The following is a 16,917-nucleotide window of genomic DNA, read 5'->3' on the forward strand; positions in this document are numbered from 1 at the left end:
TATAGAGCCATGACGTCTCGTGTTACATTTAGCCCTATCATTACAAGCATTGATTTGACTTATGCTAACATCTTGGCTCAGTACTTCATCATCATCGTTGTCATCCTCATTACCTTCAACTTCATAATCCTCATCCATGTCATTATTATCATCATCACCATAATTCTCATCAAACTCTTGGAAACTTTACGGTTATGCCTATTCATTTGTCGGATGATCCTCTCTTTCTTTCTCATGAACATCTTCGGCTTGTTCATTGTCCTTTCCTTCAATTGGACTCTCGGTAACATAGACTTTGGTTCATCCCCGTAAACTTCTTGCTTCAACCATCACATACTCAAAATCATCATCGTCTATAATCTCGATTGGACCCACATTACCTAGGGTAAATATATGCATATTTGACTGATTTCAGTCGAATCTTAGACGATAACTTATTCTCACTATAAATCCTTCGAAATCAATACTTTTGTCAATGCACAACTTTCTCTCATTCCAACCAACATATCTTATCACATTGTCATCTTGGCCCCTATAATGAATTTTAAATGCAAGTTTTTCCATCTGACTTAACTAAACCTGGAACATAAAACACATGTTGATTTCAATTGGGATTTGGTCCAAAAGAACAAGTAGGCATTCAGGGCCTTGGCGTCGATGTCAACCCTTTCATCTTGTGTTTTTTGGTTTAGACCAAGATCTTTGTCAACTCATTCTTAGTTTTAACTATCAATACTCTAATTATATTATAACAGTATTAAATAATAGAACAACATGAAATCACATCAAAATTATATTTTACATAAAGTCATAAACATGAATTTACCATACATCCTTTGATTTTCAATTATTAAACAAGAAAACACATAACATAAGGATTTGAATCAAGATTGACTTGGATTTGGATGATTTTGTTATGAAATCTTTGCAAGATATGTAAATTCTCTAATGAAATTTTTGGCTTTGCCTCCTTTGTGTTTATAAGGTTGAAGACAATGGTAATTTAGGTATTCCAACACATCAAATGATAAAAATGTGTGGGGTATAAAAAGGGGAGATATAAATGTATAGGTGGACCTATTTTGAGGCAAAAATTTAATATCCCAAGAAAAAATTATGTTCTTTCTTAATTAGTAAAACATTAATCAAAATTAAATGTAACCACTATGTCTATCACATACCTTGATGAACACTTTGCTTTGTTTATTAACAACCAATAATACATTTCATTAGGTAGACAATAGTGTATCTTCATAATTCTTAATACCTTAAGCTTGAGATAATATTGACTTTAAGAAATTTTATAAATATATAAAAGAATAAAATATGAAAATGTGGTTAATAACATATCCTTAAATGATAATACTATATTTTGTTTTTACAAACCCAAACCGTAAACCAAACTAAACTAAGCTACAACTTTTCAGTTCGGTTAAATTTGGTTTGAAATACCAAATACACATATATAAGTTTGGTTCAGTTTGAAAAATTTTTTAAATCAAACCAAACCAAAGCATGCACACCTTAAAATAAATTTACAATTCACTTTTAACCCATTGATATGCAAAAAGATAACAACATACATTCGTGCTCTAAATTACTATATTCAATTTAGAGTTTAGATTCAAGTTGTATTTACAACATTGTCAAGTTGATAAAATAATTTGTTGTATAAAATGGACGACCAAACCAGACCATGCACACCTTAAAATAGATTTATATGCAAAAAGATAACTGCATACATCCGTGCTCTAAATTACTAAATTCAGTTTAGAGGTCAGATTCAAGTGATATTTATAACATTGTCGAGCTGACAAAACAATCAGTTGTATAAAATGGAAATTGAAAATGGAAAAACAAAAAACAAATAAGATAAGATCAATATTATGTATACATATTTTTTATACACAATTTGAATATCATTATATAATTGAATATTATTTTATCTTTAATTCAAAATTATCTAATCATAAAATGACATATTATTGGCGTACCTAAATTATGCGTCAAAAATATATATATACACACTTTTATTGAAAAGATAAAATGCATGCACAAATGTGGATCAGTATCAGTTTCAAAAGAAAGCAACAAGGTATCATCTAGGACCAGATAATTCGTCTGGTTGGATGTGGGAAGTTGAATCAACGATCCAGTTAGTACTATGCTGGTGAAAGCGATTAAACTCTTGGTGTATATCCTCTTTGTACCATTCCTCCCATCTTTCAGCCAATCCATCACCTTCCAGCATTCTCACCACCTCTGACATCTTTGGTCGCTCTAGCGGTGAGCCTTGTGTGCAAAGAAGAGCCATCTGAATCAACTGCTCCACCTCTTCCTTAATGTAATTGCCCTGTAGGTTGGCATCAACCAACTGTTCCAATTTCTTCTCTTTTAGAAGTCGTTTCACCTGAGATATTGAAGTTAATACCAGAGGAAACCAAAAAAGAGTTCATAGAAGACAATGATGATCTGAAGTTGAGGAAAAAGTTTCATTGGCATAAACGAAATCAATCCCAGAAGACAATCTTTGGGCAGTAAAAAGAGTAAGTTTCCCCACGTCAACAATATGACAGATATTCATTCAATAAGCAGGGAAAGTAACACGACCAAAATCACCAGTCAAAAACATTTAGTCTATGCCTCAAGGTCACAAGCAATTAATTTGAAATTGGAAACCATGTATGAAAAGAAATTTATGAACTAAATTTAAGTTCAACTGCATTTAATAATAATTCTGCTAGAGAAACTTGTATAATTCCCATTATTATAAATGATATCAACATTTTAAAACCCTCCATCTAGTCTTCCTCTTTTCTGCTGAAAAAATTTAGAAAATAAACTCCGATGTGCTATTACTACTTCCCTTGGCCAAGCAACTGCAACAATAATCAGAAATCATAACTATAATTTTGCATTAAGTGCAGAACAGTCAATTGTAAATAATTAAGTGTTTGGTATGTGCAACAGAGAGTTCATACCCTATCAAGTAGCATGACATCACCGTCGTTTGCAAGCCGAGCAAGATCAAAAGCTCCCTGTCCTGTGATGAGTTCAAGAAGCATGACACCATACCCAAACACATCAGTCTTCTCTGATGACTTACCAGATGAAAGGTACTCAGGAGCTATATGTCCAATTGTGCCACGTACAGCAGTGGTAACGTGTGTATCTTTGTAATCCATGAGCTTAGCCAACCCAAAATCTCCAACAACAGCTTCATATTCCTCATCCAACAATATATTAGCAGCTTTAACATCACGGTGAATAATTTTAGGGTCACAATGGTCATGCAAATAAGCAAGCCCCCTCGCAGATCCTAGTGCAATCCGCCTCCTTACAGGCCAACTTATAGGAGGTTGTGATTGCGGCTGCCCTAGAGAACACATCATATGAGAGAACAAATTTCACATCATAAACACAAGAAACTCAAAAATACTGTACTACAAGAGTTCAGAACAAATAATTGATACTTCAGCTTTTTGGGCAAATTGCATCAGTAATTAAACTAAAAAGGTCAAAACTGTAACAAAAAATAAAATTGGAGACCTGAAATTATATATGAGAAATAAATTATTATGGAACTCCCCTCTTCCCCTGCCCGAGCGGGGCATAGTGATAAGGAAAGAAAATGAAATTAACAGTGCAAAAAGATGATAACAAGCATACCTCTTAAACATGATGCCACACTTCCATTAACCAAAAAAGGATAGACAAGCAATCGTTCCGCTGGTGTCATGCAAAATCCACGTAGACTAAGTAGATTTCGATGAACAGCCATGCTGATCATTTCTACCTCTGTTTGGAACTGTAACTCCCCACCCTGGGTATGCTCTTTTTTCATTTTTTTTACTGCCACTAAAGAACCATCGGCTAAGCGTCCTTTATAAACCTTACCAAATCCACCCCTGCCCAGAATGTTTCTGTTGCTAAAATTATCTGTTGCAACTTGTAATTCAAGTAGAGAAAACCTTTTGAGCTGCCCCAGATGAACTTTTGGATCTTCTTCAGCTGTAAAAAAAGAGAGTATACTGCATCACATACAACTACTTTATGATCAATATGCATTATTTTCTTTTGTTCTCATTTCCCTTTCGTTTTTCGGGCTACTAACCAGGTACATCAAAGAAATGATCCTGTGATTTCATACTTTGCCAATAAGCAAGCCCAATTGAAGGGGCAGCAAAGAGCAGAGAAGCACCGAGAGCTACTGCCCCAGCAACAACTACAGTGGCTCCAATACCTAATAAGACAACAGTTGCTCCAATACCTAATAAGACAACAGTTGAAACATATGGATATGTTCAGTTATTTCTTTACATGGCCAGAAGGATCCATTTTTCAACCAAGCACGACCCCAACAAGAATAAGCAATCAGTGGAATTGAACTTTTTCATCCTCTTTGATTTTAGAGTGAGAAAGATCAGGTGAAGACAGTTTTCATGCTTATCTGGAGACTCGAAAATGTGGCACACCTCAGAGAGATGATAAAACTACTCTGATTCATGGCAGGCAGCAATGCCAGATGTGCATAGCACTGTCAATCTGATTTTCACAGTAGCATTATTGCTTGTGACAGTTTCTATGTCCTTAATATTTATATTTCAATAAGTTCTAAATACCAAGCAGGTCACAATTTCAGAAAGGAAAAAATAGTGAATATTACAGGAAAAAGCACTTAAGACAAGGATGGATCCCACTGTCAATCAGGAACTGATTCTCAAAAATTGATGTCATCACAAACCTGATGGACCAGGTGGTGTTGATTGAATGGGAGGAGGAGGAGAAACTGGAAGAGGATTAAGCCGATTATTTAGATAACTGCAAATATTAATTATTAAAGTCGGCAAATTTTTCAACAAAACTTCAGTTCACTAATTTCTTAAACTAATCAACAGGTGGATTTAAAAGAAACAATAGACTTGGAACAAACCTGATGGGAGTGAATAGTGAAAAGGATCCATTGACTGGAAAATCTCCCGTTAGGCCATTGTATGAAAGATCCCTACATTTCACACAAAAATAATTCTCACATTCTAGCAAACTATAATGCTAGATGACAATGAGACAAAGGGAAAAATATTTAATGTGGCCAAAAATTATGATATTAGCACAACACTCACAGGACTTGCAGTGACATAAGGGCAGTTAATGACATAGGAATTTCTCCAGACAAACTGTTGTTGTTGAGACGCCTATTCAAGAAAACAAAAGACAGTCATTTCCAGATAATTAAAATCATAATGAAGCAATACTGATAGCCAGAAATGTCAAAACACAAAAAGCACATCAATGCATAAGTATCAACTGTTCACACAATAAGAGATGGAAAGCCTACTGCACGGTAACAACAGTTTCCTCAAGGACTAAATTGTACACTGTAGTCACTGGGACCACTTGTTAACGAAAAACCTCCATTAAGATATAACAAGTGAATAATCAGTCTCATTTTTCTAACAAATCATGAATAAGGCTAGGATAGAAGTATGAAACTGAATATAGGCTGAGTTACAAGCACAAGTAGCAATCATAAGAAAAAAAATTAGGGGACGGGAAAACTCAACCTTAAGGTCAAATTTATACAGAGCCTCACTGATAATAATACACCTTTAATGCAACGCTGCCTCAACTTAGAGTTCCCATCCCGAACTAAAGTATGTTACCACTTTTCCATATTTGGTGGATAATATAATATGGTCTTACCAACTTTTTCTGTGTGAAGTGATCACTCAAAAGACTCAGCCTTCAAAATACGTGTACTTAATAAAAACTTGTACACGTTGCACTAGACTCCTATAAAAGTGGTAGAAGAAGTTTAACACAATGCTCAATGATTAAATAGAATTAACATTTAAGCTTTTAAAGAAAGAGATTTTGAATCCACAAATATCACATCTTAACTCAAAATGCCTATTCACATCATTTTAGTGATTTTATGCATCAACACTTGATACAATGTTTTTTTTTTTTTCCCTTGCTTATGATGTAGTTCATGTATTGGTTACAACTTTACTACAAATCTTGTGCTTTTACTTAATCTTGTTGTTGCTCTTCCAAGCCTCGTTACTTGAAACAAGAACTTGCAAAAATATCATTACTTATATAAAGAATTTACTCTCAATGATTAAATAGAATTAACATTTAGCTTTTTCAGAATGAAATTTTGAATCCACTAAGATCACATCTTAATTCAAAACATCCCTTCACATCATTTTATTCTATGAATTGACTCTGGATTAAGTGCTTTTTGTTTATTGCTTATGATGTAGTTCATGTATTCTACTTCATATCTTGTGCTTCTCCTTAATCTCTTTGTTGCTCTTATAAGCCCTCGTTACTTATAACAAGAACTTGCAACCTGGGAACATCCTACTCTCTTCTTCACAAAGATTGATTTAAAGGCCACCTTAGCTTCAATATCATTATTAGTAAAATCTCATTCAAACCAAAATTTCCAGAAACAGAAATGTTACTCAAAAGCCTATTCCTCTTTGATACAAGAACTTATTTAATGGTGTTAGGCGGGTTCGATGCATGTAAAACAATCTTGGGTTATTAGTTGAAACAGGTTAAGTCTTTTCCGCAATAATTCCTATGTCTCAGTTTCAGGATCCTTACCTTATTAGGTTCAGTAAAGGCAATATATACCCAAAAAATCTGATATTTTCCCAGACACTCATCAGCAAAATATTCAACTGTATAGAGAGTGCTAGCCTCTCAAATGCCAAACATAGGATTGTTTTGATTTCATTATTAGTTTACATTTACGTTGTAGACTGATAAAGGCCTCATTACAAAAGTATATGTCCACAGGCACAAAAAAGAGGGAAAATGGTAAAAAACTCTAGTGCGAATCGGGAAGCTTCTAGCATTTAGGAAGATTCTAGTAAAATTCAAGAAAACTCCAGTGAAATTCAAGACTAGCATTCAGGAGAATTTTGGTATAGCACAAATGGAAATGGATGAAGAAAAATCTAGAAGAGCTCATATGGATGGACTTAATTAGAAGGAGGAAAATTAGTTAGAGCACAAGACTATATAAGGAGGTGGTTGGTAAAGGAAGTTGGCCAAAAATAAATTAGCAATTGGTCTTAAGTATTAGATGAGGGGACTAACCTCTCAAATGGCTAGTATATGTGTAGTAGTTTGGAGTTTGTTTTCAGACTTTGTATTGAACTCATTTCCAGAAAATCAATACAACTTCTTATTCTATACTCTGTTCTATTACACACATTGCTACAATTCATTGTTCATTTACATCCATTAAAAACTGTATTTTTGGTTGCATCTTGGGTTGTTGCTTGTTGTGAATATTCTGGAGTTGTGGTTGTTGTTGCTGGCAGTTAGCTGTAGTTGTGAACTGAAGAGTGGCAGTTTGTTGGCAGCACTTTGTTGTGATTCTTGGGATTTAAATTGGTTATAACAACGTGGTATCAGAGCATGACGACAAGAATGGAGCCATGAGTCGAGACATTGGAGGTGAACATGATTGAAGTAAAGGAAGGGATGGAGGATATGCGCACGCAGATGGGAGACATGAACGCTAGGATGGGAACTTTGGGCGCAGACATGGAGGCCATCAAAGAATACCTCTGTGACCTAAGAGAGGCTACAATGTGCAGAGATGGAAACGACAAGGGTAAGGCTCCCATGCACCCGAACCCTTCACCTTTATATTCACCACCAGGAAGAGAGGCATCCTTGCTGTTGGTTCCTTTTGGTTTAGACAGAAAAGAACTCTAAATCTGAAACAAGCTGAATACTCTCACAGTTTTTATTTCACTACATCACCCTTTTATAAGGGAGTTACAAGCAACTTTATTGGATAAGATTATCAACAAACTAATCCAAAAAATCAGCAAAAAATCAGCTAGCAAAACGAAATAGAAACAGAAGATAAGAAGTCAAATTGATTTTCGACAGAAGACCAGGTCATAACAGTTCTGGTTTGTTATTTCCAACACTCTCCTTCAAACTAGAACTGTTTGCACTCTCTTTCACGTTGAACTTCTTTCATCCCAAGCATGCTCCTTAACAATGAAAAACTCTTAAAAGATAGTGGTTTGGTAAAGATGTCAGCTACTTGTTCAAGTGTGTGACAGTAAGCTAGCTCCATAGTTTTCTGTTTAACATGATCTCGAAGGAAATGGAATCTGGTGTCAATGTGTTTGCTCCTCCTATGTTGTACTGGATTCTTTGCTAGCTTAATTGCAGATTTGTTGTCTACGTAAATAAAGACTGCATCTTGCTGTGGATGGTCAAGAGTAGAGAGTAAATTTCTCAACCAAATTGCTTCACAAACTGTGGAGGCAGCTGCAACGTACTCTGCTTCACATGAGGATAGTGCAACAATGCTTTGTTTTTTCGAAGACCAAGAGAATGCAGTTGAAGAACAAAAAAATACATAACCTGTAGTGCTTTTATTTTCTTCAGGATCTCGGCCCCAGTCACTATTAGAATAACCAATCAATTTCAGCTTTTCCCCATATGCATAAAACAACCCAAAATTCATTGTTCCTTTGACATACCGTAAAATTCTTTTTGCTGCCTGCCAATGTGATTCTTTTGGAGTTTCCATATATCGACTTAATAAGCTTACTCTGTATACTAAATCAGGCCTTGTAACTATGAGGTACCTTAAGCTCCCAATAAGACTTTTATATTTAGTTGAGTCCACAGCATTTCCTTCATCATCTTCTGATATTCTGTGATTCACTATAACAGGAGTGTTGACAACATTGCAATTGCTTATTCCAAATTTATCAAGTATCTCACCCATATACCTTTTCTGTGATATAAAAATTCTTGCAGCCATTTGATGCACTTGTATGCCAAGAAAATAGGACATGAGTCCATTATCAGTCATTTCAAACTCTCTGAACATGTCTTGCTTAAACTGAGCAAATAGATTTTCACTATTTCCCGTAAAAAGCAAGTCATCAACATAAATGCATAACACCATAAATTCTCCATCCTCAACTTTTTTAGTGTATAACGAATGCTCTTTGGACATTTCACAAATCCATGTGTTAGTAAATATCCATCAATTCGTGCGTTCCAGGCTCTAGGAGTTTGCTTGAGCCCATACAGTGCTTTCTTCAAGCAATACACTTTGTGCTCTTCACCAGAAACGATGAACCCTTCGGGTTGTCGAACGTATACTTCTTCCTCAAGTATCCCATTAAGGAAGGCTGACTTGACATCAAGTTGATAAATTTTCCACTTGTGGGCTGTAGCCAATGAGATTAGTAGTCTCACTATATCGAGTCGGACAACCGGAGCAAATACCTCTTCATAATCAATTCCATATTTTTGTTTATACCCTTTCGCCACGAGCCTTGCTTTGTAACGATTTATGCTACCATAAGAATTTTTTTTAATTTTATATACCCACTTGACGTCAATTGCCTTTTGATATGGTGGGAGTTCAGTCAGCTGCCAAGTATCATTTTTTCTAAGGGCTTGCATTTCTTCTTCCATAGCAATATTCCAGCATTCTTGTTCACTTGCCTCCTGGAAACTTAAAGGCTCATGGTCTGCATAAAGACAAAATAAATTTGTCTCATTATCATCATCATCTCTTAACTCATTGGTAGTATCATATATTTCACATAATCTCCTTGTTCTGAGAGGTGGTGTTTCACTTGAGGAGGGACTACTCAAAATGTGAGGTGAAGGAGTTGGTGATGCAGATGTGACAACTTCTTCCAGAATGTGCTCACCATTTGGAGGAGGTGATTCAAAAGGTGAAAGAGTTGTTAATGCAGGAGTAATGGCTTCAAACGTTGCCTTTGTGTTTCCTGCATGTGTTTGTGTTTCAGTGTTATCCCATTTCCACATTGCTACTTCATCGAAAATAACATCTCGACTCACCACCAATTTTCCTGTTTGAGGATTATACAATTTGTAGGCTTTGGATTCCTCACTATATCCCACGAATATGCATTTTTCTCCATGGTCATCAAGTTTCAGTCTTCTTACAATAGGGACTTGTACATAGGCAATGCAACCAAAGATTCTTAGGTGTGTTATACTTGGTTTAAATCCACTTCATGCTTCGTGTGGAGTCTTATTGACAAGACTCTTTGTTGGACACCTATTCAACAAGTATACAGAACATGCCATTACTTCAGCCCAAAAAACTTTTGGCAAAGCTTTTTCTTTGAGAAGTTCTTATTCTTGGTTTCCCTATAGATGTGGAGAATTGTTGACCAAGGTTTTGCTATTATGTCTTCCCTAGTGTCAATTACATCATGAGTTTTATTAGTTCTCAACAATTTTATGGCTTGCCATGGAAACATTATTTAGTCAAAAGAACCAAAGATGGAATGAAAGTTCTTAATGTTAGTATGCAGATGAACAACAAGGTTAGTACACAACTTAAAATGAATCAATTTGTTTGTTTTAGATAGTTGTTTTAAAAGTCATGAATTCTGAACAAACTAGCATTAAGCTTGCCAAGCTCAGCTCAGCTTGGGCTAGTTGAGCCCAGCTGAGCTAAGCTCGAGCTCATCACCCATTTTTAAAGCCCATTAAGCCTAAGTTTAGGCTTAGGCTTAGGCTTGGCTCAATTCTAGCCTTACATAGTAGGATTAAGTTGTTTCAAAGTCTAGCTAATATTATCTGATTATTGATATTGATGTTAATCCATATATACTAAAGATTCACTAAGGTAGACATTTAATATATGTCTTAGCCTTGAAAAGATATTGTATAACTAAGGGATTGTCAGGTTAATAATCCTTTGTTAACACTTCATCAGTTGGGTGGTCATGATGTTTTACTATAGACAATCTTGGTTTGTGTATGGATAACTATTGATTGTAGATTTAACAAAAATCTATGTACTACCAACTTGACGAAACGTCTACGGGTCACACATAATGAGAGTTGATCAAACTCTAGAGGTATTCGATTATTCAAGGTGAATTGAGTTCAATATCTAGATAATCAATTTTGAGTTTCATGAAATGATTAGGCTCAAAACATAAATTAAACATGCTCTGAGGAACAAAGTAAAATAATTTAGATGTGCATGGAATTGTGTATGGTTGACTTTATCCGAATTAGATAAAGATAAAGCTAAAATGGATAACTTTCAAGTCACATGCACGATTGTGCATGGTTGTGCATTATCTTGAGTTAACCTTGTGCATGGATCTTATCAGATCAACCATAATTTGGATAATTATGGAATGTCGGGTTAAAATAAAGATCAGATACATGATCGTGCATGATAATGCACAATATCATCTCTTACATAAGCATACTAGATCTCACAATTTAGAGGCTTTTGCCTAACATACAAAGCTAACTCCCATTCACATAAAGACCCTACCCGTGCATAAGTTGTTCAAGCAAACCTAAGATATTTGTCGCAACCTCAACACGTTCATGTTTATTGTGGATACTAAGGTGCAATCCTATACTTGGATTTAAAGCAAGAATTAGAGTATTCAAAAGTGATTGAAATACAAAGAAGTCGTCGTATGCTTATATGTTTCTTAAAAAATACCCTATGCGTGTTTTGTATGTGCTTGAGGCATGTTGTAAATTCATATTTTATAAACGGATCTTATGGTATCATTTATGGCTTTTTTATGCATGATTAAAAATTTTACATTTAACTTTGTTGCATTATCCCTTTATTATATGTCATAAACCTAACAATGATATCAGAGCCACATTTAAAAATGTGATTTTACAAAAAACAAATATGGTTGATTGGATATATGTGTGTATTGATGTCACATTAGTAAACTTGATTTAATTTTATAAATATGTTGTTGTGTGTTTATTTGAAATCATAGAACATAAATTTGTTATCTATTGTCTAGTTTTGTGTTGATGGTTTTCATTTATTAAACTAAATATGTATAAATTGTGGAAATTTCGATTGTGTGGCATATGGCTTGTTGGGGTCAATGGTCTAAAGTCAATCCTTATGATAATACAAGTTCATTGATAAAGGTCATATTTGTAATTTACTATAGTATTCTTTGTCTATAAAGCATATCGATATATGCTTAGACAAATGTTCTAAAAATTGTTAAATCGTGACAAGGGGATCAATGCTCAACACCTTATTGTGATAACCCTATATGCACAATAAGTGGATGTTTTTAAAAATATTTGTAACTCTGATATTATCATGACTAAGGGCATGGGTAATAGTGATAAAATTATCATAGTATTGAATGACTTTATCAAAAGATAATGATAGTTTTCACGTGTCAAAGTCATTTGTCAACAGTTTGGTGCAACACATAGGTGTACGTTATAGATATGTTTACCGAACTAACCCACTAAGAGAATTCATATGGATGGTTACTCTAGTGTCTATGAAATATATCTTTTTAGTGAACAAAAGTGTATATAATCCTTAGACTTAAGGGCATTAGACCATCTTGTGTAAGGATAAGTATGGTTTAACACCAGTCCAATGTAGTCTAGTCAAATTATTGTCAAAAATGTGGTTATTAACCATATCGAGATCTATACAATAGTTATGAAGGATCAATAGAGGATTTGTCACTTCTGAACATGAGAGTTAATATCTCAGTTAGAGCCTCTTGATGATGACAATGACCAATTAATCTACAGTCATAGTGGAATTAAGTTAATGTTTGATCGGATATTTATCAGGTCATTAACAGAAGTTAACTTATATAATTTGAGGTTAGATAAAGGAGACATTTCATCTATACCTCAGTCTTGAAGAGATATCTTATGATAAAAAAATCAAATTGTACGAGTAACCATATCATTAACAAGTTAATAAGTCATATGTTGACACTTCACTAATCAGGTGGTCATGATGTCTTGTTAGAGGTCGCTCGTAGTTTGTGTATAGATAGATATCAAGTTAGGAGTCCAACACAAATCCAATCACTAATGATTTAGTAGAGAGTCTATAGACCATACACACAAAAAAGTTGAACGAACTCTAGAGGTATAAGATTTTCTGAATTAAATTCTAGTCAAATCCAATTTAGATTTTGGATTGAAGGTTTCGAGTCTTGGGAAGGTCTTTAGACCTAAAAGTGTATTTTATGATACTTAAAGACTAACGTAAAATAATCATGAATTGTTAAGGTTGTACATGAAAAAGTACAAGGTTGGACTGGATTCATCCAATTAGATAAATTCAAACCCAATTTATAATTTCATGAGACTCATAAGTTTAAGTAAAATAACATAAAAAATATATATAGATAATAATTTATATATAATCTTATAACCCTCATGGGTGGGGTCTACATGTGTGCATATGTTTATATATGCACGCTTTGTGTGTATTTTACTCATTGTTGCAAAAAATGCACATTATACAAATAAGAATAAAAGGAGATGCCCTAGCCCCCAGGGTAGAAAAACAGTAAACTTCATGCACACAAAGAAACCCCTAGCAACTTTTTATTAATGAAGGATTACTCTTCCCATGGCTTTCAAGAAAAGTCGCATGTCATCCTTGTGATTCTAGCAGATCTTTGAACAAGGTTTAGCCTCCAATCTAGTTCGTGCTTTGTTTAGATATCAAGGTTTAGACATATACTTGATTCTATGAACGACTTCATAAACTGTCATCATCAATAGAAGTCAAAGAAACCTTTTTACTCAAGTATATTCTATAAACATCTTATGAGTATTAATAATATGTTTGTAAATTAATTATCCTATAAGGGCAATCTAAAAGGTGTTTTTTGTGATATGTTCGTTTATTAATTTAAAAAATTGTAATTGCGATTCTGCTGCCTAACGACTGTAAATCCCCAACAAGACTTTCATGTTGTGCTATCTCAATTTGACACCTTGTACAATCGTGCATTCAACATGCAAGCATGTACAAAAACAAAATTTCACAATTGCATGGGTCATAACACCTATCCTATTCACTCCCTTATGCATGTATGGTTGTACATAGGAAAAATTTTACCAATGCATAGGTTGTGACACCCTCCTTGTGCACAAGTTTGAACTTTAATATCATGCACAACTGTGTATTTTATTTGTACACCTATGCATCAATTCAAATGTGCAGTTTTGACCCTTTTAACCAAAATAGGGATCAAACTACAATTTTTGAAACCTTTGGGGCCTGAAATAATTCTGCAAAAATTAAGGGTGCAAAAAAATTTGACAACTTGGTAAGATAATTAAAATTAATTATATAATTTTAATTGATTGATGTCTATGGTTAGACATACATGTTGTTCGATGCAGAACCTAGGACATATGGATATTTTGAAAATATATGTTATATCTTCATTTAAGTCTCTATTGTACATTCTTTTCTTAGCTCATTTCCTTCAAATGTAACTCTGGTTTCTAATTTACAAAGTAAAATTAGAAAAAAAAATCTTATTTTACTTTTAAAATAAAATGTATTTAGGAAAATTCCTGTAATTATTCAAAGATTATCCGAAGAAAATGGAGAAAAACATAAAAAGTCTTGAAGATATGAACAGCAAGACCTTAGGTTGACCTTTCAACCCATATTGGCTTAGAGGACTGAACATTAGATAAACACAATTTAATTTACGTTGTAGATACATGTTAGGATTTTACTTACTAAGATCACCTCATAAGCCAAGATAAAATTGGTTAAAAAAAAAAAAAAGATAAAATTGGTGAGACCTAATAACAAATTGCTCACATAATATTAAGTAAAAGGTAATTGGAACCTTCCAATATGACACCTTGACTAAGGCCTTATTCCTCAAATTCTTGTTCACCAAAGTAAAATGTATATTTTTACCATATGAAAAATCGAGTGTTCGTCCATATTAGGTTTGACTTAACTAACACAAGAAACTCATTTGCTAAAATGAAGGTGGAATGTGTTAGAAGCTAAGTAAGGATGTACAAGTTATCAATGTACGATGATATGTAGTATCCGCTTTATTAAAATTGAGAGTCACAATTGATGTCATGTGATTTGTTGGCTTGACTTGAGATCATGGACTTTTTTTGTTGATCTATCTAATCAGTCAATTTAACTTTTTTGTCAAAGTAAAAGTTAAAATTGATTTGATGAGATCTTGACCTATTATGAAGTCTAACAAGACTTCTTTAGTCCAACAGTGATGTTGCTGATTTGAAGTAAATAGTTGGTGCATTTATTTAATTATAAACTACGTTAAGTAAATGTTAAATTAAATACGACTTAGTTTAATTTGACACACTTAGTTCATGCAATCTTTAAACCTGGAAATTTATTTTAACACACTTAGTTCATGCAATCGTTAAACTTGAAGACTTAATTTAGAGATAAATTGAAATCTTTGTAGAGTCATTGATCATCACAAAACTTTATGAGTTTATAAAACCAGATACCATAAGAGTAAGAATTTGTTTAATGTTTATATGCTTAATCAATCTTGAGAGAGAAATTAGGTATAATAGGATGATCAACCATCAAAACTTATCAAACTATCATAGAGCAAATTGCATACGTTGAAGGTTATGTGGTAGCAAAATCTTAACCCTTGAATCATTAGATTCATAGTTTATGCTCAGTAATTAAGTTAGTTTAATTTCAGTAATTTAAATTAATTAATGGGTTAAGATAGTCTTAATATTTCAGCTATAAAGTCTAATATAACTTCTTTAGTCCAACAATGAGGGTTGTTGATTTGATATAGTTGGAGCATTTATTTAATTACAGACTACGTTAAGTAAATGTTAAATTAAATATGACTTAGTTTAATTTCACACACTTAGTTCATGCAATCTTTAAACCTAGAAATTTATTTTAACACACTTAGTTCATACAATCATTAAACTTTGAGATTTAATTTAGAGACAAATTGAAATCTTTGTGGAGTCATTGATCATCACAAAACTTAATGAGTTTATATAACCGCACACTATAATAGTAAGAATTTGTTTAATGTTTACATGCTTAATCAACTTTGAGAGAGAAATTACGTATAAAAGGATGATCAACCATCAAAACTTATCAAATTATTATAGACCAAATTGCATACATTGAAGGTTACGTGGTAACGAAATCTTAATTGATGGTTTACACTCAATAATTAAGTTAGTTTAATTTCGGTAACTTGAATTAATTAATGGGTTAAGATAGTCTTAATATTTCAGGTGCATTTAATTTCATTGCCACTACTAATTTAAGTTGCAAAAGAAACTAGTATTTAGCTCTCTATCTTTATGGGATCAATATATTTCTATTTTACAGTTGATCAATTCGTGCATTTACGAGTAAGACATAACAATGAATTGGATAATATAATATTTCAAGATTTCCTTGACAACTTTATAGTGGTGTTTATAGATGACATATTGGTGTACCATAGGACTCGGGAGGAATATGAGTAGTATTTGATGATAAAATTATAAAGATAGAGGCTTAGATAGTTGTATGCCAAGTTTTCAAAATATGAGTTCTAGTTGGATTGAGTGACATTCTTGAGGCATATGATTTTAGTAGATGGTATCTCATTATACCTAAGTAAGATGGAGGTCATGTTATAGTGATAAAGATTGAAGACAACTAAGGAGGTACAAAGTTTTTTTAAGTAGTTAGGTTATTACCAACAATTTATGAAGGGTTTTTGCCAGATTAACCGGATTGTTGATTGCATTGACAATGAAGAATATTCATTTTAGATGGTCTCACTTCTATTAAGAGAAAGTGAGGAGAGTTTCCAAATGCTAAAGAGGAGGTTGATACCTGCACTAATTCTTACACTATCAACTAATTGTGAGAATTTGTTTATTTATACATATACTTCTCTCTAAGGTTTAAGAGTTGTGTTTGACATAGAGAAATAAGGTGATATCATACTTTTTCATGCACAAAGAGTTGAATATGAGATAGATGAAGTGTTTAGAATTGTTTAAGGATTACAGTTACGAGATCATATACCACTTGGGTAAAATTAAATGTGATTT

At 33.4% G+C, this 16,917-nt stretch overlaps 1 protein-coding gene across 1 annotated transcript; it reads right to left on the reverse strand.

Annotated features, from left to right (window-relative positions):
- Window positions 1-2,005: 2,005 nt before the first annotated feature.
- Window positions 2,006-5,197, reverse strand: LOC123192706 (BRASSINOSTEROID INSENSITIVE 1-associated receptor kinase 1-like; the record flags this gene model as incomplete). The annotated part of the gene is made up of 7 exons (XM_044605351.1): window positions 2,006-2,410; window positions 2,982-3,376; window positions 3,670-4,011; window positions 4,115-4,261; window positions 4,745-4,821; window positions 4,934-5,005; window positions 5,124-5,197. Coding segments are annotated over 7 exons (1,419 nt in total), but the record flags the coding sequence as incomplete, so codon positions are not given.
- Window positions 5,198-16,917: the final 11,720 nt, after the last annotated feature.

This window comes from Mangifera indica, chromosome 12 (genome assembly GCF_011075055.1).
Source record: "Mangifera indica cultivar Alphonso chromosome 12, CATAS_Mindica_2.1, whole genome shotgun sequence".
NCBI classification, from domain to species: domain Eukaryota; kingdom Viridiplantae; phylum Streptophyta; class Magnoliopsida; order Sapindales; family Anacardiaceae; genus Mangifera; species Mangifera indica.